We start from the raw sequence: 26,448 nt of genomic DNA, 5'->3' as shown, positions 1-26,448 counted from the left end.
TATATTTCATTTTTATATTTTTTTAATTATTTTTTACTGTGTAGGAGGAATAACCAAAGGTACACGGCCCCCAAGATAACTGAAATGGCCAACACCATATAGCATTATATTGGTGCTTAAAGCCTGTAGTGACAGCACAGGAAACAACTGCATCTCTGTACAAATTACAAATCCTGAAATCCATGTTTCTGTTCACGGTCTGCTTCAGAATGATTGAAACCCTTGGGAAAGATGGTAAAAAGGTCATAAAAGGTATTTGCGTTTAGTTAGAGCAAAAACCTTGATTAAGCATCCTGTAAAGTGGGTTTATATCCAAATATTGCAGGTACGGAGCTCCACTGGGCGCCTACAGTTAGCAAGTCCTACCCAATATTCGGATATACTCAAAATGCCCCCCCCCCAATAAACTGATGTAAAAAAATAATATAATATATCAACATATTCCACTAATTCGCTTTGCATGATGTTAAGATCTTAGGAATGTTAAGATGTTAGGAATAATTGTGACCAAAACACTTAGGATGGGTGTCCACATACTTTTGGCTGAATCGTGAACCTATCCGTATCTATTTTGTAGGGCAAGATTTTAGGAGCAGGCTATCGTTTTTCGTTTCACATTCTCTCTTGTTAAACCTTATTCAGTTATATTTTCTAATCCAATAGATTCAGCTCACTGTGCTAAAGATATCTGGTGTCCGATTATCACTAATCTGATTTCACGGTGACGTTCACGATGCAGGACGGTAATTGTGGTAATACGAGAGGGTCAGTGAGGATGAACTCGGTGGGTGCGTGTCGTACCACATGTTGGAGCTGTGTGCCAGGCATCATGGCGTTGGCCAGCTGCATCTGCTGGGCCAGCATGGCCATGTTCTTCTGCTGGATCAGATTATTCCTGCCATTGATTTCGAGCTGCGTCTTCAGGTGGGGTGGAGGGTGCAGGTACTTGCAGTTCTCTCTGGAGCAGCGGCCCTTAAATCAGAAAGCGAGGAAGAGTTATGCTCCCGAATTTTCAATTAGAGCCGATTCAATTTTACAGCTAGAGGAAAAGCGCATGAGTCACACGAAATTATGCACTCGCAGGTCAAAGAAATATTGATCGTTTTTCATTTTTGCGTCCTCCATTGTTGCTCCTGCCTACATCACAATTATCCTCCACATTTAACACCTCCATCTGTTGCTTTGTTCACCCCTCCTTTCATATCACCTCCCCCTGCCAATGCCTGAGACGTAGTGGCTGCCGTAAAGGCTGTAAATCAGATTAGCTCTGTACATATCTCATTATGCTGAAGGACGGATAGAAAGAGAGAAGGGGAAAGTATTACTGAATACCAGAAAGGGTGCACTTACTTTTTCACACCTCGGTATACATGATTACTGAGTTCAGTTCAGTTTCTGCAACACATATTACTACTAGGTGTATGAAAATACAGTCCAGTTCCACACTCCATACGGACAGTAAGCAGTAGCAGGGGAATGGGCAGCGGTAGCTCAGTTGTTAAGGTACCGGACTAATCATTTGAAGGTCGCTGGTTCAGGCCCCCCTCCACTGCCACATGGCCAGTGTTGGGCCTTTGTGCACAGCCCTTAACACCCTTGCTTGGAGTGTACTTAGTAACTCTGGATAATTCACAGTTAAATGTGACTGTGTATATCTGCTGACCACCAGGGGGCATCAAACCCGTTTATAACTTTAACTACATTTGAATGGTTTTAATGGATAATCAGGAAGCACAGGAAGTGATGTCAATATTCCCAGAAGCTAACCAATCTGTGGTAAACAAGGGGGATGCACTCAGTTTATTTTCTTGTACAATACTTTATGTCAAAATAAAAACGAAATAATGCTGTTTACCTTTTGGATGATCTTTCAGGCTGGAAATGAACTTTTAAGGCAGTTAAGGCAGTTGTAGCTTAGTGCTTAGGACTAGTAAGCAAAAGGTCGCTGGTTCAAGCCACACCACTGCCAGATTGTCACTATTAGGCTCTTGAGCAATGCCCGTAACCCCCAATTGCATAGACAGTATATACTGTCACAGTACTGTAAGCCGCTTTTGATAGAACCGTCCGCTAAATGCTGAAAATGTAAATGTTCACACTTCCAGTTAACAGTTGAGGTTTGGAAGTTATAGATACATCAGCCTTGCTTAAAGATAAAAAAGTAAACACTTTATATAATAATACACATCAGGATCAGACATTTTGGGGAAAACCTTTAAATCTGTGGAGAATAGACTTTCCCTCGACACTTTGTTTATGGAATCTGGTTATGACTTGTTCTTTGTATTTTAGCGATCATAATTTTCTTGTTCGGCTCTCGGAGGACTCGACACGTTTAAGTTAATCATGATTTGACAGTTTGACATTTAGAATTTGTGAAACTGAAAACGTTGTAGGAATGGGCATGCACACTAACAGCGCTGTGGAAATAATCAGTAAATACTCTGATAGATATAAAGTGGAGGATAAACTAAAAGAATCTAAAGACAATGTGATAATGATAATAATAACTAACTAATAATAAGAACTGATCATGCTGGAGGGGAGGTGGAACGCCTGTATTTGTCATATATACATAAACACATATACTGTACAGTACAATAAAAATCTTTTTTTACATGTCCATGCTTGTTTGGGAGCTGGGGTCATACAGCAGGGTCAGTCATTGTTATTGTACTAAAGCTGAGAGGGTCAAGGGCCTTGCTTAAGGACCCAACAGTGACTTCATAACTGAGACTTTATTTTAACCCACAACCTTACGATTGATAGACAAAAGCTCCACTTTCCCAGTACACTGTTACTAATTGTATGGACTGCAAATCCAACAACACACGCTCCCAATAAGATTTAAACACTGAATTGAAACTTAATGAACTAGTAAAATAAACGATACAGTTTTGGCTTTGATTTATTTAACATTGTAATCGTATATGCTAGAGAGGATGACATTGTTTGCAGTTGGTTATGGTTTGGTTGCACATTTGGAAAATTACTGTGGGTATATTTCTCAAAACATAAACCCCATTTAGGGTGGCACGGTGGCTCAGTGGGTAGCACTGTCGCCTCACAGCCAGAAGGTCCTGGGTTCAATTCCTTTCTGTGTGGGGTTTGCATGTTCTCCCTGTGTCTGTGTGGGTTTCTTCCGGGAGCTCCGGTTTCCTCCCACAGTCCAAAGACATGCACGTGAGGTGAACTGGAGATACAAAATTATCCATGACTGTGTTTGATATTAAACTTAATGTAATCAAGTGTGTAAAACATGACGTTAAAATCCTAATAAATAAATAAAACATATTTAGTTTTACAACCAGGAACCGGTTGACCAGAAATGATGGTGTCAGTATTGTCTTTTTCAGACCCTCATACTGGATACGGATTTGGTACTTTTGCAACCCGAATGATCACCAAACAATACAATTCTTTTTGTTTAATAAAGAATGCTCACTGTACGGCATTAAAGGACACACAATTTAAAGCCATAAAGCTTTTACTTAATCCCTATTACACACACACACACTCTCTCTCTCTCACTTTGCACCTTCATACTCTAAGCAGTCCCATGCTGTCTTGTGCTTCACTCCCCGTGAATACTGAACAGATCTGGCCAGAAGGGATTGTGGGTGTTTGCGTATTTGGAAAGCGTTTATGTGTGTGAGGAGAGAAGTGTGTCGTCAGCCATCAGGCAGTAAGTAATTACCCACGAGCAAACAAGGGCTATCACACAGGACACAGTTGATGACCCCTACAGCCCCAGACTAAAACACTGACATGATATCCTCTCATTCGGACGCTATGTGTGGCTGGACCGACTGTAGAATTCATTTTAATTTGCTGTTTCAGACTTAATCTGAAACTACTACCATGTTTGGTAGTTTAATTTCATCCACCATTCCGTTCTCCATTCCTCCCTGCTGCCTGGTGAAGCCCCGCCCCCCTGTTATGACTGGCTGCTGCGTTCGTAAATCTGCCCGGCAACTGCGCAGCAGCGTGAGCTGATTGGCCGATCTCCTAATGACAGGTCTCAGCCCTCTCTGTGGTTAACCTTATTTAACTCTCCATGCTATTGATTTTAACTAATTGCTAAATTCATTTCCTTCTACATGGCTGTTCCCCGCAGCCCCGGGAATGGCTGCGTTCGCCTCCATTACCGGCATAATTCCTTTCTGCATTAGCTTGACTCGAAATAACCTTCCATTAGTTTAAAATGAATGTGCGGTAATTCAAGCAGGTGGATTCAGAATCCAATCTAATAGAAAATATAGAAAGTCTAAGCAGCATTTCTGAATTCCGTCCGTCTAACCCAGGAACAAGAATTTCATCGTGTTCATTTCACTGGGTTCTGGGGACAGAGCTGCCAGATCCAGAATTCACTATCCAATCACAGAAGCAGCAAGTGGTGGAATAAATCGATCTCTCCGGAATGGAAACGAGAGCCACTCTCTCCGAACGATGAGCATTTAAATGGGCCCGACGGTCCGCTTCCATCAAACAGTCCAAATAACAGTACAAATGGATTCTGGTGTTCTCCTTTCTTCCTCTGTTCTCCAGCCACTCAATCCGCAGGTCCATCTACGGCATGAGTAGCTTACAGTCGCAGGGTGTTTATGAACCCTGCGTTTTCAGAACACTTCAGGAAAAGCACATCTCGGTCGGTCACTTCTGATAGCCTTTGGTCTCTCAAGGCCGGCTGCCATCGTCGTAATGAGATATGGAGTCTGGGGAAAATTGTCAACAAGTGTGGCTTTTAATGGTGCAGAAATCAGTTTCAGTGTCCACTGTTTTCCAACAACATTCGTACACACACACATTTCAGATTTGTAAAATATCATCTCTACATTTTACAATGATTTAGTTTGGGCGGAAACGTACAACTCTAGGTTTTGTAAAAAGATAGTAAATAAACCATAGCACAACAACAAAACAGCCTCATCCTAAGTGTAAATCATCGCAGGAACAACATGGTTTAGGCTTGATTTGCTGGCTTAATGCCCGGACTACAAGAGAATTGTATAATAAAAAATACTAAATAATTTTAGGGTCGTCTTAATGCAAAGACCTGGAAAAAGGATACATGAATCAATGGAATAGTTAATAGGATTAGCGTCTTTTCAGTGTCAAGTCCCACTGAGATGCTGTAGCATTACCTAAAGAGGACTGTTAATAGCTGTAAGACATCATGAGATTCATTTAAACACATTCTTCTATGTTTAACCTACATTTACACAACATCGCTATCCAGCTAGGTGGAAAAATAAAAAAATATCCAGTCCTATTAAAATAGCCAACCTGTCTGTACAGTCATTATCAAAATTCTAGTATTCTTTGCTACATCTCTATTTGGTTCTTTAACCATCATTAAACTGGTTTAATTAAACGTCCAAATCTCAGTATGTGTATCAGCAAAGTCCTACATTTGCTAACAGCAGAGAAAGCGCCACACTTTACAGCGTTGATAAATACCACAGTACATGCGGTTGAACAGGATTAAGTGTTTAGCATGCTAAACACAGACAGTGATAATCCATTACACACTATAAAACAATACAGTTAGGGATTCTTTTACAAACATTAGGTGACTCCTGACGATTCGTTATTGTAAAGAGGAACAAGAGCATTAGTTAGGGAAATTAAGTTGTTTACAAACAGACGGGTGAAACAGGGGAAGACAAACAAAGGCTGTTGATGCCCACCTGAACAGCTAAGTCAGCTATAATTTTATTTGCTAACCGTAATGGGATCAATCTTACAATTTAGCAAGGATATACAGCTGCTTTGAGCTTGTGACATGCTTCATCATTACACCAGAGTTATGCTGCTATAAACAATTTCTGTGACAAACAAATATAAAAATTATTTCGTCACTAATAGATTAGTTCAGTTTAGGACAATGTTCATTTGTTTACATTTAGCAGATGCTTTATTCAAAGCGACTTACAGTTGTGACTGAAAACAATTCAAGCAGTTCATGGTTAAGGGCCTTGCTCAGTAGCCCAACAGTGGCAAAGGTGGTGGGGTTTAACCCGGCAACCTTCTGCTAACTACTCTAGTACCTTAACCACTAAGCTACCACCGCCCTATGTAGCAGATATGTACAAAATCTTGTAAAAAAAACGTGCTAAGCTATTTTAAATTCTTCATATCTGTTTATGTCAGAGAGAAAGAGACAGAACTCGTTTTTCATAAGGTTGGAGGTCACGAGGACATGAATTCTTAGTAATGTCATTTGTATTTGCAGAGTGGGAAGTAAAATGCTATAGATTGCCTTTTCTCTGTGAGATGTTAATATAGATTTTTGTCTCATTTTGTTGTAAATATGAAGAAACAATAAACAATAGGAGTGTCGGAGTTATTAAGTAGGACACTAAAAATCTTCATATCTATCTATCTATCTATCTATCTATCTATCTATCTATCTATCTATCTATCTATCTATCTATCTATCTATCTATCTATCTATCTATCTATCTATCTATCTATCTATCTATCTATCTATCTATCTATCCAAAATGTGCAGGACTCCACCGAATTTATTCCAAACAATTTAGTTACTTTAGTTAATTTACTTTGCCACTGACTCTCATGTTAATAAAACATGTTCAGGCTCAGTAAATGGTGCTGCTGTTAAGTGTGAATCCCTCTTTTTGACTTCAGTTGGTTAGTCAAATTAAATAAACCCTTAGACGTGATTAAACTTCAGCAGATAGCCCTTGATTAGTGCTGTATGAGATAGAATCGTACATCGTCTTTGCAGCGTAGGCTGAGACGCTTCAAAAAGTCTTTTTAGAACTTCTTTGACTTATGAAATATTAAAAAGCTTTGAAAAAATGATTTGAATCCTAGCATGAAACCGGCTTTTAAACACACTTATTTATGTGAGCTCTTACTCCAGTTTTAAACCGCAGACGCTCATCTATGGTGGATGGATGAGGTTTATTATTTTATAGCCTGATGTCAACTGGCAGGTGCTGTCCTCAATCATAGCTGTCGTTATGTGTGTGTGTGTTGAGAGATAGATTGAGCAAGTGCCTGAGAGCAAGACGGACTACCTTACACCGATCATGCTGCAACGTCGCAAACGAACCCTCGAGAATCTTCCTTCTATGGCGTTGTAAAAAAACTGTGGACAGAAGTAATGACCCATATGTTTCTAACGATGTCTTCCTGTACAGTCTGTTCCAAAATGACGGCCCATTTGGTGAATGTGAATAAAAATGTCACGATTAATTAAATGTGCTGCAGGAAGCTTTAACCCCCTAAGAAAATATGTATTTAAGAAAACCTGCTAGTTTCTATAGCGCTTTTTACAGTACATATGATCTCAAAGCTACTTTACAGAATCCAGGACCGACAGACCAAAAACCCCCGTTGAGCAAGCCAAGAGCGATAGTGGCAGGTAAAAACTTGAGAGGCACCAGACTTGTGGTCAGCACCTTGTGTGGTCTGGAAATTAATTTTAATAAACATGATTTACACAAATTATACATACACAAAATTAAATTGAACTAAAAATTATAACGGGTGGCACGATGGCTCAGTGGGTAGCACTATCGCCTCACAGCAAGAAGGTCCTGGGTTCGATCCCCATGCGGGGCGGTCCGGGTCCTTTCTGTGCGGAGTTTGCATGTTCTCCCCATGTGTGGGTGTATGTGTGTGTGTGTGTCTGCCCTGTGATGGACTGGCACCTCGCCCAGGGTGTTACTGTGTGCCTTGCGCCCATTAAAAAGCTGGGATAGGCTCCAGTACCCCCCCCCGTGACCCTAACTGGATCACTTCTTTTTACCGGACAGTGGTGGATTCCTATAGAAAGCTTTAACCAATCAATGCCTCAATCAAACAGTAGATGTTGCTCCCTCAAGGAGTGCAAATCTAATCTGGTCTTCCATCTCTAAGAAATGACCAACTGTTGGTGCTCGGGCGGCGCTGCGGTAAAACACGATGCGATCTCGAGCTCTCGAGTTCGAATATCAGCTCTGCTATTAGCCGGTTGGGCACCTACACAGACATGATTGACTGTGTCCGAGGGAAAGAAGGGTGAAGGGATTCCTGATTGCTGCTGCAGTTATGGCCTCTGCTGATATGGCTAGATGATGTCTGTTTTATTGGGACAGTGGTAGCCTAGTGGGTAGAGCATTGGGCTATCAGTCAGAAGATTGTGGGTTTAAGTACAGGCTTTGCTATGCAGCCAGGCCCTTAACCCTGTCTGCTCCAGACTTCCAAACAAGCTGGGATATACGGAGAAAGAGTTTCATTGTACTGAATATGTACATGTGACAAATAATTCTTCTTCTTTACACAAAGACGGGTAATAAAGTAGGTCAGTGTGTTAATATTCATATATGAAACTGATGTAAATGCACACTTGTCGGAGTGATGGAGGTCTGTGCAGCATGTGGAGCCGTTACACTATTATTGTTTTATTGTTTTTACTCAGGTTTGTATATTGGCTTCTTTAAACCAGCCTGGTTTCACCGCAGCTGCGATGTCATATACAATCAGGCTGCTTGATGGAAGCCTTCTGCGTCTAAAATTGGTGTTTATGTGACTGGTAAATTGATACTTGGGTTAGTAGGCCAGAGTGCACGTCGTGTGTATTCTTCACCCGCTCGCAGCACGGATCTAATCTTAGCAAGAGAACTGGAACAGACGTATCCGGGGCTGTTAGTCTGTCAATCATGCGCCAGATCTGCTACACCGATATGAACTGGTGCGGAAACGTGAACGTGTGTTTGTGCATCGATATGTCAGAGGCCAGGTATACATACAAACTAACGACTGGTTAAATGGTGTTTACAGCGGGAATGTTTTCCACAGCATCTGCTCTAGAGCAAAATGTGGGTGGACTGCAGAAAGCTAGAGCTAAAGCTGGAGTGGATGGAGAATACGCCACAAGGAGATCATATGCAGCGAGGGGTTATAAAAATGCGTCTATATAGAGCGCCAGGCTGTTATAAATCACCTTGGCCTGATTATAGCAGATATCTCTCGGCTGGAATTCGGTAGATGGGGGAACGAGAACGAGGGGGAGGACGAGCAGGACTGGACATAGACGTAGAGCGAGAAGAAAGAATCTGGTGCAGGATTGTGTTTTCAACAAGGTCAGCGTTTTCAAAACACCCTCACAGTCACAGCCAGCAAACCAAACAATCGAAAGAAAGAGAAAGAGAATGAAAGAGAAAAAATAACCGTAGAGTCTGAGATGCTCAGGACTGGATGTCTAGACCGCTCAAAGTCTAATCAGGAGTTATGCGTAGAGCCTTCGCATTTCTTTCAGAAAAAACTCTCGTCTGTAAAACACATTAGAAATAATTAACGTCTGAGAAAAAATCTCAAGTCAAACCCGAGACTTTCTAGACTTAAACAAACCTGAATGGGTGTCTTTAAACTTTTGGGTGGAGTCAGAAGTCAGAAGTACACCGGGCACTAATGTGGCACAGCAGTCTTTAACGCCAGGGTGGGTCGCAAGCCAAAAAGAAAATATTAATAATGAAATAAACTTGAATAAAATAAACTTGTACACGAGCGCCCCCTTGTGGAGGCTTTACAATACATCTGGTAAACCACAGTGGGACCAGATTGCCGCCTTTTATTAATTAGGTATATTTCACTTTGTGGTTTGTTTTGATGTCTGGGTCATTTGTGTTGCCTGGGTCTCGGTAAAAATCGTGGACAAAATGTGGGTTGCTTTTACGGCATCTCATCAGGTTTTGTAGACTGGTCAGGCTGTGTCTGAGGGACTGAAGGTCAGTCAGGGTTCTCCTCTTGTTCCCGTAGTGAGAGGGACGACTCCTGTCTGGTCGAATACATCATTTTCCCTTCGTAAAAACGAGTTTCTCACCAGGACGCTCCACATGAACAACCACGGAAGTGTGTTAGGGCAGCTGTAGCCTAGCGATTAAGGTACTGGACTAGTAATCAGGAGGTTGCCGGTTCAAGCCCTACCTCTGCCAGGTTGCTGCTGTTGGGCCCTTAACCCTAAATTGCTCAGACTGTATACTGTCACACTACTGTAAGTCGCTTTGGATAAAGGTGTCGGCTAAATGCCGAAAAAGTAAACGTCAATGAAGTCAGAAGCTGACACTTTCCATGTGGCACGAACTGGCCAAGTTGTGATATAAATCAACGTGTGCTATTTTGCTACATTTGTGTTGAAAAACATCCACAGAAAGGCTGAAATAAGTGGCTAATCAAAGGTTTTGCTGAGAAACTGGCAGTTTATTGGTAGCTAAACAATCATACAAAGCTGCAGCTAACAGTTAAATCTGGCGTGTACGTTATATGATGAAGATATTTGTTAATAAAAGCACTTTGACTGAGCTTCGCCCTGGAGAAACCTTCCGTCTGATGTGCACCACTAGTGAGGGGCTTGAATGATTGATCAAGGCAAATGTACACAGTACATCAGGGGTTAAACCCATGTCAACTATAAATCCCCCCACCTGTTAGTACCACCACAGCACACTAGGGGGCCACAGCCCTCAGGTTGAAAAGCACAACACAAGTGCACCTCCCTGGGAATTTTGGAATGTAAAGTGTGTGTGTGTTTGTGTGTGTGATGGTTTTTGTACTTAGGTAAGATGTTTGACCTTCTGAACTGAGCCGATCATAAAAGTGAGAGTGTGTAACAGCTGGTCAGGTCTACCACACACACACTGCCTACATGCCTGTGCAGAAAGATGTGTGTATGTATTGTTTGGCGTGTGTGTATTGTTCTGTGTGTGCATGTGAAGGTGTTTATGTGTGTGTGTACTGTTCTGTCTGTGTGTGTGTGTGTGTGTGTGTGTGTGTGTGTGTTAGCAGCGCTGCCGTAGGACTCAGGTGTCAGATGACATGCTCGTATATTTCACACTCTCTGACATCACTGATCTGCTGAAGCGATTGAAAAAAGTGTCGAGCCATTTTCACGTCCACATCCTGAAGAGCAAAGTGGAACCCAGGTGTGTGTGTGTGTGTGTGTGTGTGTGTGTGTGTGTGTGTGTGTGTGTGTGTAATGTACAGCGCCATGAAGTCTTTTTTTACACACTTGTTTGAAATGTCAATTTGTTTTACTAGGGAATTTAATTTTCAAATTATTAATATATTTAGTACATGGTTAAGTTTTGGCTATGGTTAAGTTTAGAGTTAGGATTTCGGGTTAGGGTATACTGCTAGGGTTAAGGGCTAGAGTTAGGGCTAGGGTTAAGTGTTAGGGTTAGGGTTAAGGGGTAGGGCTAGGGTTAAGGGGTAGGGTTAGGGTTAAGGGGTAGGGCTAGGGTTAAGGGTTAGGGTTAGGGTTAAGGGGTAGGGTTAGGGCTAGGGTTAAATGTAGGGTTAGGGCTAGGGTAAAGGGGTAGGGTTAAGGCTAGGGTTGGGGCTGAGTATAAGTATTAGGGTTAGGGCTAGGGTTAAGTGTTAGGGTTAGGGCTAGGATTAAGTGTTAGGGTTAGGGCTAGGGTTAAGTGTTAGGGTTAGGGCTAGGATTAAGTGTTAGGGTTAGGGCTAGGTTTAAGGGGTAGGGTTAGGGCTAGGTTTAAGTGTTAGGGTTAGGGCTAGGGTTAAGTGTTAGGGTTAGAGCTAGGGTTAAGGGGTAGGGTTAGGGCTAGGTTTAAGTGTTAGGGTTAGGGCTAGGGTTAAGGGGTAGGGTTAGGGCTAGGGTTAAAGGTAGGGTTAGGGCTAGGGTTGGGGGTTAGGGTTGAGTATAAGTATTAGGGTTAGGGCTAGAATTAAGGGTAGGGTTACGGCTAGGGTTAGGGCTAGGGTTGGGGGTTAGGGCTGAGTATAAGTATTAGGGTTAGGGCTAGGGTTGGGGTTAGGGCTAGGATTAAGTGTTAGGGCTAAGCTTAAGGGGTAGGGTTAGGGCTGGGGTTAGGGCTAGGATTAGGGCTAGGATTAAGTGTTACATTTACATTTGCAGCATTTAGCAGACGCTTTTATCCAAAGCGACTTACACAATGAGCAGAACACAATGAGCAATTGAGGGTTAAGGGCCTTGCTCAGGGACCCAACAGTGGCAACTTGGTGGTGGCGGTAGATAGAGTTAGGGCTAGGGTTAAGTGTTAGGGTTAAGTGTTAGGGCTAGGGGTAGGGTTAGGGCTAGGGTTAAGGGGTAGGGTTAGGGCTAGGAATAGATTTAGGGCTAGGGTTAAGGATTTAGTGTAAAGGGTTAGAGTTTATTTTTTGTAGTATAATGCTACCACCACTAACTTTTACAGTCTTTTATCTTTTAATGCTCACTGTAAGACAGAGACGTTTGCTGAAAAAGGTAAATAATGCTTTGAAGACACACACAGACACACAGACACACACACACACACACACACACACAGATCTGTGACATCATATCACATGATGTTTTTCATCTCCCGTCATTGTGGAAAATTCACACATGCACTCGTGTATAAACAGGGCTAATTTGACTAATCCTATTAAACGTACATGGAACAGTGGTTTTTTTCACACTGGATGTGACGACAGACAACAGTGGGCAGTAGTTATCAGTACCCCATTCCTTAAATACTAAAACATCTATCTTTAAAAACCGCTATCATCACCACAGAGCTTTCTTGGTAATTACAATGCGTCCTTTTATTCCTCCCATCATCAGCTGACTGAGAACATCAGAGACACACCAACAACATCTAATCCAGCTGTTTAATGCTACTCACATCATTGGGGTTTAATAAACTATATGGCTTTAAGATATGTGGACACCCCTCCCAAGACGTTTAAAATAATATACAATAATATACAATGTACGTCAGTTTTATGGTAACAGCTTGGGGAAGGTCCTTTCCTGTCCTGCCCTAGGGGACTGTGTAAAATATACCTAAACACATCCAAGGTCCATAAACACATGGTTTGAAACAATTGAGGTCTATAAGCACTTGGTTTGATGAGTTTGGTGTGGAAAAAGTCTAGTGACCAGTACAGAGTGGCCTCAACACAAAAGAGAAGTGGAATGTAGACTGTGAACCAGGCATTCTCCCAACCTCAGTGTCCGACCATACAAATGGTCGAGAAATACCTTCTATAAAAGTAGAGGCTGGTATAAAAAGGACTACATGACTACCATCATTCTGCCCAATGAATTGTAATGCAATGCTTATTAAGTTCATAGTCAGGTGTCCACATACTTTTGGCCAAGGACAGTTTAACGTAGTGTGGGAAAGAAACCGGGGCAGACAGGAAGGTGGATAAAAATACACAGTGACACTGAGATGTGATGTGCAGAGCCCCAGGGACGCAGGAAATAAAACATTGGCAGTACAGGCAGGAGGCGCCACCTGGGGTGCTAATATTAACCTCTGCGTGAGTGACATAAAGGGCAACACCAGTGCCTCGGTACCTTCAACCAAAATGCCAAAAGATCCTAAAAGAACAATAAATCAGGGAGCTCATTTATCACCCGATACATTTTTAATGTATCGTATTAACCAATTAAAACAGGGTGTCAGATGAAAGGTCTGGGGACTGGAAGGACATGAGATCTAGTCTGAAATCCCTCGCCTGGTGAATTCAAAGGTCGGGCAGTGAACATGCTTCAGTCCTGTGATGAGAAATAGAATTAAATGCAGCTCACTGATTGGTGGCAGCTGATTATCTGAAATACTAACTTATGGATGCTCATCTATTCAATCTTTGTCAGATTTTAAGCAGCCAATCCACCATCTGGATGCTTTCAGAAGGTGACCGATGGATCCAGATGAAATCCATAAAGATGTGAGAAGAATAGTAAGCAGGACAGTTGAAGCCTAGTGGTTAAGGCACTAGACTAATAGTTCAAACCACACCACTGCCAAATTGCCACTGTTGAACCCTTGACCAAGGCCCTTAACTTTCAAATGCTTAGAGAGTATACTGTCAGAATAGTATACTTCTTTTTGCCCATGCAGAGTGCCTCTATCTGCTAATATGGGTCCTTGCACAGCGTTTGAAGACCCCACCCACATAGTCTGGTCATCCCACCCTAGCAGACACGGTGTTTAATTAGTGTCTGCTGCAGGCACTGCCAATTATGCCTGCTAGATGATGCACAGACAATCGGTGGCAACGCCGAGTTTCAAATTGAGGAGTTCAGAATCTCAGCGCGGGTGTGATAGCGGAATATCCCACTGCACCACCTGGGGGCCCAAAGTGGCCAAACAATTTCCATTGTACAAAAAAAACCCACTATACAAATAAATGTGACTTGTTGACTAGAAAGGTAGCAGCGTATTCAATAAAACAACCTCCTTACTATATCACAATCTACCGCCAGTGTTCCTCTCTTAAAAAGCTGTCTCTATACTTCTGGCAATGTGAACGTCTTTAGGAACTGGCAGACGCTTACAGGAAGATTCCTCTCATTCTCTTTGAGAGCTTCAGAAGTTTGAAGAGCTCACAAAAAGAAGAGACGCCACGTCTCAGCAGGATCATTTACAGAAGGGAAAGGATTAACCGTGCACCTCCTGATCCCGCCGGCGAGCAGCTCTAATCCCTGTCCTACGTTTCATTCCTCCATTTGTTCACTCCTTCATTCACAAAGAGAGAATTACCCAGGCAGAGTGAGTGAGCGAGAGAGAGAGAGAGAGAGAGAGAGACAGAGAGACAGAGAGAGAGAGAGAGTGAGAGAGCAATCTGCTCTCACATCGGTGTTAATCAAAGCGGAGTGCAGAGATTCCCTCTGGGTTTTATCTGATGGAAAACTACTGCACACCACGTCGGCTATCCATCCACTTATGACGGCTATCAACAGGTCCCACACACACACACACACACACACACACACACTGTAACATGGTAAGACCGCAAGAAATACATTTACATTTTCAGCATTTAGCAGACGCTATTATCCAAAGCGACTTACAGTATTGTGACAGTTTACAATCTGAGCAATTCAGAGTATCAGCAGCAACCTGGCAGTGGTGAGGCTTGAACCAGTAACCTTCTGATTACTGGTGTAGTACCTTAACTGCTAGCAGCTGTAGCCTGTAACATTATTCCATCTTTACAAATTTCCAAAGTACTGACATGTGAGGAAATTTAACCCCAGTGAGATGGGGTACCGATTCTGGGTAAGTAAGCTTGTTTTATGTAAGGTGCAGCTCAAGAGAAATTCGGCACCTTAAAGCTGGCTTGACTGTGAACACTGTCAACCTGACTGGTGCTGGACTGGCCGAAAGTATGTGCACGCCAGACTGTAAGCTTGTTGGACAAGTTATAAATCCAGTAACAATTCCAGACTTTCCTTATTGTCCTGCAAATATATTAGTTACCTGGAAAGGCTTTTTTAAAGGATTATGGAGTATATGTGGGAATTTGTGCCCAAAGAGCATCCAGAGCAAAGACTTGTATTAAGCTGGCTTGACTGTGAACACTGTCAAAGCACTGACTGATGTCAGATGAGATAGCATGCAATCGATGGTCATTAGGGTTGAGGTCAGAGCTCTGTTTAGGCCTCATCCAATTAAAACTCGTCAAATCATCTTAGCAGGGGTGTTCACATACTTTTAGTCACTGTGGTCTTTTATAATATATAATGTATAATAATATAAATGTCTGACATCAACCCTGTGTTCGATTTTATACGAGGCTTTTCAAATATCTAAAGAATCGATTATGTATCATGAATAATTTATCTCAGGAAAATGTTATTCGTTTTTGATAAATGCTGGAATCAAAAAAGGTCCTGGTGGCAGATATTTGGAAAGAGAGACAGGCACACGCCCTTTTTCCCTTTGTTTATTATTAATACCCCTTTAATGCCACCCAAAACACATCCAACAGAGATGGAGAGAGAGAGAGAAAGAGAGAGACAGAGAGGTACTTGTACCGGTACTGTTGCTTCAGCCAGTGATAATGACTCCCTCAGTTCAGACGTCAGCAGACTGATGGTGACCTTTTGCCTGCTCGCCTTTTTGCCCACATCAGTAATCTTTAAACCGGCCCGGGCTGACCGCTTCCCCATTATCGATGTGCCAAATGGAGGAGGGTAAAAAAACCCCTCATTTTTCTCAGGAGGCCAGAGGGGGATCGATAGCGCGGCCTGGCCGGAGAATTTCTCCATGATGGGCCAGCCCGGTCCATCATCACTGCCAACCATGCTCGAACCGAAGCGTGGACCGGGTAGATGCTCTTTTATGTCTTAATATCATCTGGACAACCTGGCTGGTGCTGGACTGACCGAAAGTATGTGCACGCCAGACTGTAAGTTATAATTCAAGTATCCATTCCAGTTCCAAAGGCATGTGCATTCATGTGGAGTCGACTTTCCTTGTTGTCCTGCAAATATAACCAGCTTTAGTTACCCGGAAAGGCTTTTTATAAAGGATTGTGGATTGTCTGTGGGAATTTGTGCCCAAGGAGCATTTGTATGTCAGGCCAAGCTGTCGAATGGCATTAATTCACCCCAAATGTGTTCACTGGGGTTAAAATCAAGGCTGCTGTGCAGCCTACTACAGTTTCAAATATGAAAGTCAAGAAACTACTACTTTCTGTTCGTCTACTTGTATCAATAACGTGAGAGTCGGTATTAAGCTAAATATGTATAAGAAATGTGTGTATAGTTTTGTTTATGGCAGCTTTAAACAACTGTCCAGCTCTTTCCAGTGCTTTAGCGATGCTGATTTCATTCAGCGGTCTGGCGTGATTATTCTGACCTGAACCATTATGCTAATCTATTTCTCTTGCAAGAATATCTGTACAAACAACTGCTCATAAATACAAAGCACATGGATCAGACGTCTCTTCGTAAAGGTCAGAATAAAACCCATTATCTTACGCTGAGATAAAAATGAGCTTTCTGGGGCCGCTCAGGTGGCGCAGCGGTAAAATACGCTAGCACACCAGAGCTGGGTTTTCGAATACATCGTATCGAATCTCAGCTCTGCCATCTGGCTGGACTGGGCGGCGGAATGAACGATTGGCTGTTGTTCAGAGGGTTAGGGGCAAGTCGGATCATGGGTCCTCATAACTGTCTGGCTGATTGATGGCGCCTGCACAGGGCTGAGGAATAATGCTGATCAGGGTGTGGCTCTCCGTGCACAGTGCTGATCGGTATATGTGAACTCGCCTCGTGAAGGCAGGTGAAAAATGCAGTCTGTACTGACTGTACGTGTCGGAGGGGGGGTGTGACAGTTGAGAAGCGTCGTCAGTCACTGGATTAGGGGGAGAAAATTGGGGGGAAAAGGTTGGAAAAATAGAAGAAAAAAAAAAAAAGGGTTCTGGAAAACGTGCACTTGATCAGGATGAAATAAAGCTTTAGGGTTTGTTAAACTTAGCCTTGATGATGATCCTCTCTGATATCTCTAGCTCATACATCCAGCGGATTACACACAAACAAACAACACCTTTACACACGATGCTACAGCCTGAGGCCGGATATTTCAGCACGGATCTGTCAACTCAGCTAGCACCATCCAGCTAACCACCCCACGTAGCTCTGACAAGCTTCCCAGCAGCGTCCACTCGTCCCCGTCTTACATTAGAAGTAAAAGCACACAAGACAAGACAGTCCTGTGAGTAATGTCATCTCCAGGCACAGACTGAAGCCAGACAAGCGGCTGTGTTTCATTTCCGTGCGTGTTGAAGAGGAACATCTCATTTCACACGTATTCTAGCTTTAACCGTACGCGGTCCGGGGAGACCCGGGTTGCCACACAGTCGTGTACGGGCGTTACGGCTCCTCACGTTGAACGACGATGCGATCGCTGATGTGTTTGTGAAATGTGAATTGTTTTGTAGCTGTATATTCCAAACACAAAGCGCTCAATTTGACTGAAAGGCGTTTTAAGCAGGACAATTGTTTGTTTGTTTGTTTATTTATTAGCATTTTAACGTCATGTTTTACACTTTTGGTCACATTCATGGCAGGAACGGTAGTTACTCATTACACAAGATTCATCAGTTCACAGCGTTATATCAAACACAGTCATGGAGAATTTAGTGTCTCCAATTCACCTCACTTGCACGTCTTTAGACTGTGGGAGGAAACCGGAGCACCCAGAGGAAACCCACGCGGACACGGGGAGAACATGCACACAGAAACTCCACACAGAAAGGACCCAGACTGTCCCACCTGGGGATTGAACCCAGGACCTTCTTGCTGTGAGGCGACAGTGCTACCCACTTAGCCACCGTGCCGCCCAAGCAGGACAATTGAGAGACATTAAATATACATCGCAAGCAATTGAGGGTTGAGGGCCTTGCTCAAGGGCCCAACAGTGGCAACCTGGCAGTGGTGGGGCTTGAACCAGCGACCTTCTGATTACTAGCCCTTTCCTTAACTGCTGAGCTTTTTGAGGTTCCTAAGGTCACGTATCTCACATACTCTCATTTATTTCAGAGCTAGAACGTGGCGTCAGTCGACCTCCAGGAAGTGACAGCCCCAGACGTCTCATCAGACCGATCGGATTTATCCAACCCCGTGCTCAGCCGCTACAAGTAGATGCAGGTCAGAGAAAAGGAAAGTCATCAAAACCCCGCAGTGATAAATAGGTGCCCGCTGACTTCAGATCCGCCACGAGGACGTGGCACGTCTCCAGTTCCTCGATGCTCGCTACACACGCCTTAACACACGCAAGAGCCACAGAACTGCAACTAATTACTCAGACGGACGAGAGTTCATTAATCAGGACAACAAAGGACAATCCTGCGTCCTCCGTCTGCTGTGAGGATCCAGGAGACACGAGACTGAGATTCGGGAACTGGTGCATGAAGAAATGGAGGAGAAATGAGGAGGAAGCAGAGGAAGAAGATGAGGAAAAATGTAAACGGTTTTAACACTGTCAAACAAATGAATAATCAGATGTGAATCTTGTCTAGATTGGATGAAGATGTAATGGAAAGTTTGTCCAGTGTAGTCAGATCTGATCCCAACACCACTTTGTTTCTATTTTCTCCACTTCACAGACTTGTTATGACCCTTTTTCTACCCAGAACATTATTTAATTTACTAAACACTTTGGGGACAGTGGTAGCCTAGTGGGTAGAGCTTTGGACTATCAATCCAGAGGTTGAGTTTGAATCTCAGTTTTGCCATGCAGCCACTGTTGGACCCTTGAGCAAGGCCCTTAATCCTCTCGGCTTTAGGACCCTGCGCTCTGATGAGCTGGGATATGCGGATTTTATTGTATTGTACACGTGTATACATATAAATGACAAATAAATGCATTCTATTCTATTCTAAATATGACTCTATCTATCTATCTATCTATCCTCCTCGGCTGCTCCTGTTAGGGGTCGCTGGCGGATCGTGATCCGTATCATTGATTCGGCACAGTTTTTGCCACTGTTGGGTCCTTGAGCAAGGCCCTTAACCCTCAATTGCTTGGACTGTATACTGGATAGAAGCGTCCGCTAAATGCTGTGAATGTAATGTAATGAATGGGAAATCTCTCAGTACGCGATACAGATCCCCACTCACCTAAGCAGGTGAAAGGAAGTGGTCTGTTAATGCACACGTGATTAACACGTTAATGCACAAGGGTGTGTGTGTTAGTTAGGGCTCTCCTAGGTCAGGAGTGTAGGTCTGCAGCAGTAGGCTTGGAAATACAAATTGTGTAATTGGATATGACTAAATTGGGAGGAATATTGAGGGAGATGCATATATAGAATTTTTAGGTGAATAATTAATACACATTTTTAGTCTGAAAGGTTTTTCAGGGGTTAAATAAACTGACACAGACAGCTGTACCCGAGACTCCAAATCAGGACTTGAGACTCTTTTTCTGATCCAGTTTAATCCCTCTGAACGGGGGAAGAAAAAACCAAAAGAGAGCGCACCGCGATTATAACCAGAGGAGCAGAGGAATGAAGGTGCCACTCGTCATCTTTTAGTCGTAATTATTTCCCTCCCGAACTTTCATCTGGGCTAAATTGAAAAAGTCCTGCAGAGCACGAGGGAATTAACATCTTTTAGATCGCTCCCCCTCCTCCTCCTCCTCATTTCCTTTTTTTCTGTTTGATTGCCTAATAGCCGGGTTCTGTAATTGTGACATGTGGACTCATTTCGTTTTATCCCCCCCTTCTCTCTCTCTCTCGGTTTCAATCTCTTCCTCCGTATCACTGCTGGTCTCTAGCCAGACTTTGTCCTGCTTTTCTATTCTTAGGCTTTTATCGCTCGGAAAAGCTTCTGTGTTATCTGCCATTTTAGTCTTTTTTTCATTCCTGAGTTTGTTTTAGAGATTTTTGAGCAGCGGGTAGCGACTGAGGACCTCTTATCTCATTAAAATACTAAACAGAGAGAGAAGAAAGGACGGGGTCGTGCGGCGACGCCAAGACAAGCGCTGATGAAATAAAGGTGGCGATTGTGTTGGCAGTGGAGGTCGGAGTGTGTGTGTGTGTGTGTGTGTGTGTGTGCCCAGCGGACGTTTTTGTAAAGCAAACATGTCTGTCCAGGTCTCTATTAATTCAGTTTTTATTTTGGGTTTAAAATCAGGCATGTACATTAAGGATTTGTGAATCACGGTGCATACTGGACGGTCACTAGTGGTCACTTGCAGGACAAACTGAAAGAGCTGCGGCATAAAGGAGTTTTATTTTTAGATTGTCAGACATACTGACAGGTGAAGCGTACAAAGATAAACAATCCACCCGGCTGTCCCCCTGCCCTCCTGTAGATCAGGGTTTTTCAAATTCTATTTCAAGTGACCCACATTTTGGCAACACAAACAACGCACCAAAGCGAAATATACTTTATTAATAAAAATAGTGGCAATCTGGTCCCACTGTGGTTTACAAGATGTAACGTAAAGCCTCCACAAGGGGCCGTTTCATATTTGTGCATGTTAAAATTTGTTAATTTAATTTTACTTATTATGCACTGGCCAACACTACAGATGTCTTTGGTCCAGTCCCGCTCAATTTCTTTAGATTATAAAATGTTCGAGAAGCCGGAGAACCAGAGTTATTACAGCATTATAATGCTTCATAGTGTGTTTTAACAAAGAACAGCAACATAAATGAATGAATAGATTCAGTTTCTCAGTACTGTGTGTGTGTGTGTGTGTGTGTGTGTGTGTGCGCGTCGAACCATGTCAGCAGCCATGCAGCTCATAGAGACAACTGTTTATTTAAACAGCCTGGCAGCGCCAGTCGAACAAAGACCCTCACAAAACACACTGGCTTCAGACCTTCCTTGGTAAGACATGACACACACCACACCACACCACACACACTGCCAAAAGTATGTAGACACTTTACCTAAACCTAATTAAGCTATTTTGGCTGGACCCATTGCTGACAGGTATTTAAAATACACCCAGTTTCACCGGGTCATAGCAAAGCAGTTAATGCAGGATGGCACCTTTCTAACAAGTTAGTTCATCTGGCCTGCTTCATCTGTCCTGCTTTACCTGCCCTGCTTCATCTGTCCTGCCTTATCTGCTCTGCTTTATCAGTCCTGCCTTATCTGCCCTACATCATCTACCTTGCTTTATCCATCCTGCTTTACCTGCCCTGCTTCACCTGATCTGCTTCATCTGCTCTGCTTCATCACTCCTGCCTTATCTGTCCTGCTTAATCTTCCTTGCTTTATCCATCCTGCTTTATCTGCTCTGCTCTATCTGTCCTGCTTCATCTGCCCTGCCTTATCTGTCCTGCTTTATCTGCTCTGCTTCGTATGTCCGGCTTCATCTGCCCTGCTTCATCAGTCCTGCTTTATCTGTCCTGCCCGCTTTACCTGTCCTGCCTCATCTGCCCTGCTTTATCTGTCCCGCTTTACCTGCCCTGCTTTATCCATCCTGCTTCATCTGCCCTGTTTCATCTATCCTACTTCATCCGTCCTGCTTTATCCATCCTGCTTCATCTACCGTGCTTTATCTGCTCTTCTTCACCTGCCCTGCTTCATCTACCCTACTTCATCTGCTCTGAAACGTAGTTCAGTGTAGGCTTTGCTGCTTTCAGTAAAGGTGCTGACACACACACACACACACACACACACAGAGCCGGAGAAGGTAAAGAGTGGGATTAGTTCAGCTCCAGTGGGACTTGCTCCATCTCTCTTATTTATTTGACTCAGGGACTTACACAGCTCACATTTCAGCACTATCATTCAGCCACCGCAGCAGCACTACAGGCATTAGGATTCGGCTGCGGCCCCCGGTCACCCCGGCGTTCCCCCCCGATAACAAATCCTCTTCCGAGAGCCGTACGCGCCGCTTAGAAACTGATTCGCTGCAATTTGACATGACTCCGCTCGACCCTGACGCTGTATCTGTATTGAGTCGCGTGTGTTTCGCCGGTAGGCTCGGGTTCGCTTCCACTTATCACTTACAAGGACTGGGACTGACAAAAGGAGCGTCCGGTCGGGTCAGCTGACCCACTTAACCATCACCTCTGAGCTCCAGGGATTATAGTTTTGTACTGATGGCTTAAGATCTAAGAGTCCAGATTCGGAACTGTGAAGGACTGGTGACCTTTCCAGGGTGTTTCCCGAATTTCACCCAATGAATCAAACACAAATAGAACTCCTTGCTCAAGGGCCCAACAGTGGAAACCTGGCAGTGGTGGGGCTTGACCCAGCAACCTTCTGGTTACTAGCCCTGTACTCAAAGTGGATAATCTGACTGAATAACGAGGGAGCGTCCGACGCTTCCTCAGCGCTGAAGGCAACTCCTCGGTTTGAAACTCGGCGTTGCCACCGGTCGGTTAAGCGGGCATAATTGGCAGTGCCTGCAGCAGACACGGTTCTGCTAGGGCGGGAAGGCCGGACTATGTGAATGTTCAAACGCTGTGTAAGGACCCTGATTAGCAGATAGAGAGGCGCCTGTGCATAATGTATGGGCTAAAAAGGGTTCCGCTAAGGGCTGTGCGTGGGTCGGAGGAGGCGTGAGCGGCAATATACCCACCTCGACTGCAATCAGGGATCCACCAGCAGTGGAAGACAGATTGACTACACTAAATTGGAAGAAAGGCGTGGTCATCCCCATATTAATGCCCATGGGCTGTTCAACCAGCTCACCCTCAGGTGTCCACATACTTTAGCTAATGTATTATGTAAAATTAACTTTTTGTACGCTCAAGTCCTTCGATAATCACCTGCGATGTTTGTCCAGCATCATGAAGAACGTCCGCTGAGCATCTTCACCGCGTCTCACTGAGTTCAGCTCGTTTTAAACAGTCGCGTCCGAACCTTTGACTGGAAGTGTCGATGGACAGTATCGGCGCCAGACAGGTCAATCAGCCTCCATATCTCACAGCCTGATTCTCTCTGATGTCTCAGTTACAGAACAGAGACGTGAGAACCGATGGACGCTGAAGGACGACCCGGGGATGGACGTGTGGATATTGGTCGAACGGATTTGTGTCTCCGGCGTCCATCTGAGCTGAATGTGAGATCGATATTCAGCTGAACGACTTCCTGACTCTCCCTCACGCCTCCTGACACGCGCGTGCACGGGTCATGGTGTATTACTTACACTTACATTTCTGCCAGATGCTTTTATTCAAAGCGACCACATACACTGCAAGCAACTGAGGGTTAAGGGCCTTGCTCAAGGGCCCAACAGTGGAAACCTGGCAGCGACTAGTGATTACTAGCCCTGTACCTTAAGCACTGAGCTAACACTGCCTGTGTGTGTGTTTCATTTGGTCCTGGTTGGTCCAGATTCCTCAGAATCACTGGGCAAAAGGTCCGGATCCTTTCTGTGTGGAGTTTGCATGTTCTCCCTGTGTCTGTGTGGGTTTTCCTCCGGGAGCTCCGGTTTCCTCCCACAGTCCTAAAACGTGCAAGTGAGGTGAACTGGAGACACTAAATTGTCCACGAGTGTGTTTGATGTTACATTTTTACATTTTTATTACACTCATTCATTACTAAAAATAAAATCACACTCGAGCCTCCGAGCAATCAACGATGTGAAATGAGCTTATGTAAGACACGGATGGATTTTGGAAACATCTACCAACACACACCTACCAGGTTCAGAGGATCAAACTCACACAAGAGCTTCCACACCCACCGTACTGATCACCAATCTAAAACCAGGAGCAGCGAGTGGGAGAGGTGGCATCAGAGATGCGGAAAGCGCCGTGCGAACCGCTGACACCGTGTCGTACGGCCAAGGCTCACTGATGCCGGAGACCGTGAGGGCTGTGACATCTGGTACGAAATGCGATCGGGTCATTAGGTACAACTAGATTGGGAGGAAAACGCTTAAAAAACAAAAGCGTGTAAAAGTGAATCAAACCTCCCTTCCCTAGAGTGAGGTGAGCCGTGTCTATACGAGCCCTCGGACTGAGAGCACAGGGCGTCTGAATTTTAAGCAAATGTCAAGAGGTATCGCGCTCCACACAGACGCCCTTAAGTATTGAATAAAAACAATATGATGGAGGGACTCAAATCTAATTTTATAGAGCACAGAACAGCTGACTGAGCTGAAGTGTGTGTGTGTAAGCGAGTGTGTGTGTGGGAGTCCTGAGTGTTTATGCGGAGGTGGCCTTTCCTGTACGAAGGGTGGAGCGGCAGCACCGCGTTTTGTTTTATCACTGTTCCTTTGTCTCTCGCTACCCTTCCGGAGATCCACTCACCCACATCGATCGGCATCGATCAGAGCGGTAATGCCACTCCAGCTGAGAGCGGCGCAGGACCTGACGCTAAAGCTTATGCCACAAAAACGCTGCACTTCTTTAGCAAGGTTTCAAAACTGTGCATTGTGCGTTTTTGTGACCTCTGCTGGTCACATGACACCAGTGCTGTTTTTTTCAACATCGCGTCTTCATACCAGCCAGCGATGGAGTCATACAGAGAGTCTCAGCACATATGGAGGACCACACTACGCAATCTGTATTCCTCCACCACTCATGAAGCTCCTCTCCCAGACTGTAGGTGTCACTGCTGCAGTGGGAGGAAGTTGATTTCACGTCAAACCGGTCTGTCGGCTCCAGTAAGACTTGGCTGCTGTGGGTTAGCGCAGGGTCGTGACCCTTGGGTGGGTCCTGAACCAAAAAAAATCGCAGAGAAAATTAATAATAATTAACTGATGAATTTCAACAGGCACATAAACACAAAATGAATTTGTCCACGTACGCCCCCTTATGGAGGCTTTATGTTACATCTTTATGTTATGTTTACAAACATGACGCTAAAATTTTATGTGTGTGGCTAAAACACTTAATGATAAGAAAGAATTTCCATATTTTATAGAAGTTAAAAGCTCATTTCTACATTTCCTTCAGCTCCGTGTCCACAACATGAGTAGCTTCATCCAGTCGTTACAGCTGTGCCACACCGATCGTTTCCTGTGCCAGAAAAAAAACGATGCTACATTTCAAGCAAACCCAATGAGCAACAGGAAATGATTTCTCTCTTCCTGGTGATAGAATTGTGGGATAATCGAGTTAAGCTCTGCTGAGCAATAGCAACGACCACAATCGCTGTTCCGACAGAAACCATAACAATAAAACGGATTAGAACTGTTCCTCGCTCTGGCCTTCAGAGAACTCTGTCCTCTCCTGACTTCTCCTGATGGCCGCAGCTCCAGCTGTTCACATCAGCGCCAACAACAAAACAGCTGCTGAGCGGCGCGATGGTTTAGTATTTATTCTGTGCAGCCACAACAGTCGCTAACAAGCGTAATATATCAATTACATAACGGAAATTAAATGCTTTCAGCTTTGCACGGACAGTTTAGGGAAGGTCCTTTCCTGCTAACCAAGTCCTCAACAGCTCTGGAATGAACCGGGAACATCAACCGAGGCATCAGTGCCCCGTCATACTAATGCTCTATCGACTGAATGGGCACAAATTCCCACAGTCTTGTGAGAAGCCTTCTCAGAAGAGTGGCTGTTGTTATAGCTGATCTATTTTAACAGCATTTGAATTTGAAAAAGGACGTCCAACAAGCTCATGGTCAGGCGTCCGAATACTTTCGGTCATATAGTGTCTGTCTGAAAACCTAGTCAGCTGCCTTGCTGCTTTACATTTACATTTTCGGCATTTAGCAGACGCTTTTATCCAAAACGACTTACAGTACAGTGACAGTATACAGTCTGAGCAATTGAGGGTAAAGGGCCTTGCTCGAGGGCCCAACAGTGGCAACCTGGCAGTGGTGGGGCTTGAACCGGCAACCTTTGGATTACTAGTCCAGTGCCTTAACCGCTAGGCCACAACTGTCCCCTTTAGTAGTAGGATTCTAATAAGACAGGGAACTCATAAGGCAGATTATTTAGACGTACTACTTATACAGAGATTACGCTGATTACGTTGCAGTTTTAGCTTACTACGCTAACACAGTTAGCCTGAGGCCGATCAACCTATGCCTTCAGCGCTGATGAAGCGTTGGACGCTGCCTCGTCATTCAGTCAGAATTCAGGCGCCTCAGTAGGAGCTTTTTAAGGGATCTAAGAATTTAGACACGCCCTCTTCTCAGACGTGTAGGATGACCTAAAATGCGTCTGTGTAGAGGCTGTGTTTCATTAACAGGCTAGCACATTCAATTCTGTGACCTGCTGATGTGAGCGTTGGATAACTTGGAGCTGCTCCTTTAAAATTAGTTC

At 44.0% G+C, this 26,448-nt stretch overlaps 1 protein-coding gene across 6 annotated transcripts in view; it reads right to left on the bottom strand.

Annotated features, from left to right (window-relative positions):
- Nucleotides 1-26,448, bottom strand: part of LOC134302927 (muscleblind-like protein 1) — an 80,515-nt gene that overhangs the window by 14,637 nt on the left and 39,430 nt on the right. For 5 of the 6 annotated variants that reach the window (XM_062988187.1, XM_062988186.1, XM_062988190.1 and 2 more), the window contains exon 3: nt 802-972. In XM_062988187.1, the coding sequence (XP_062844257.1) occupies nt 802-972 (171 nt within the window). Of the gene's footprint in view, nt 1-801; nt 973-22,992; nt 23,002-26,448 lie in introns of those variants that run through there. The other variant, XM_062988192.1, reaches the window with a different exon arrangement.

The sequence above is a fragment of the Trichomycterus rosablanca genome, chromosome 25, assembly GCF_030014385.1.
Source record: "Trichomycterus rosablanca isolate fTriRos1 chromosome 25, fTriRos1.hap1, whole genome shotgun sequence".
Taxonomy (NCBI): Eukaryota; Metazoa; Chordata; class Actinopteri; order Siluriformes; family Trichomycteridae; genus Trichomycterus; species Trichomycterus rosablanca.
This window is presented reverse-complemented; position numbering and strand designations above follow the sequence as displayed.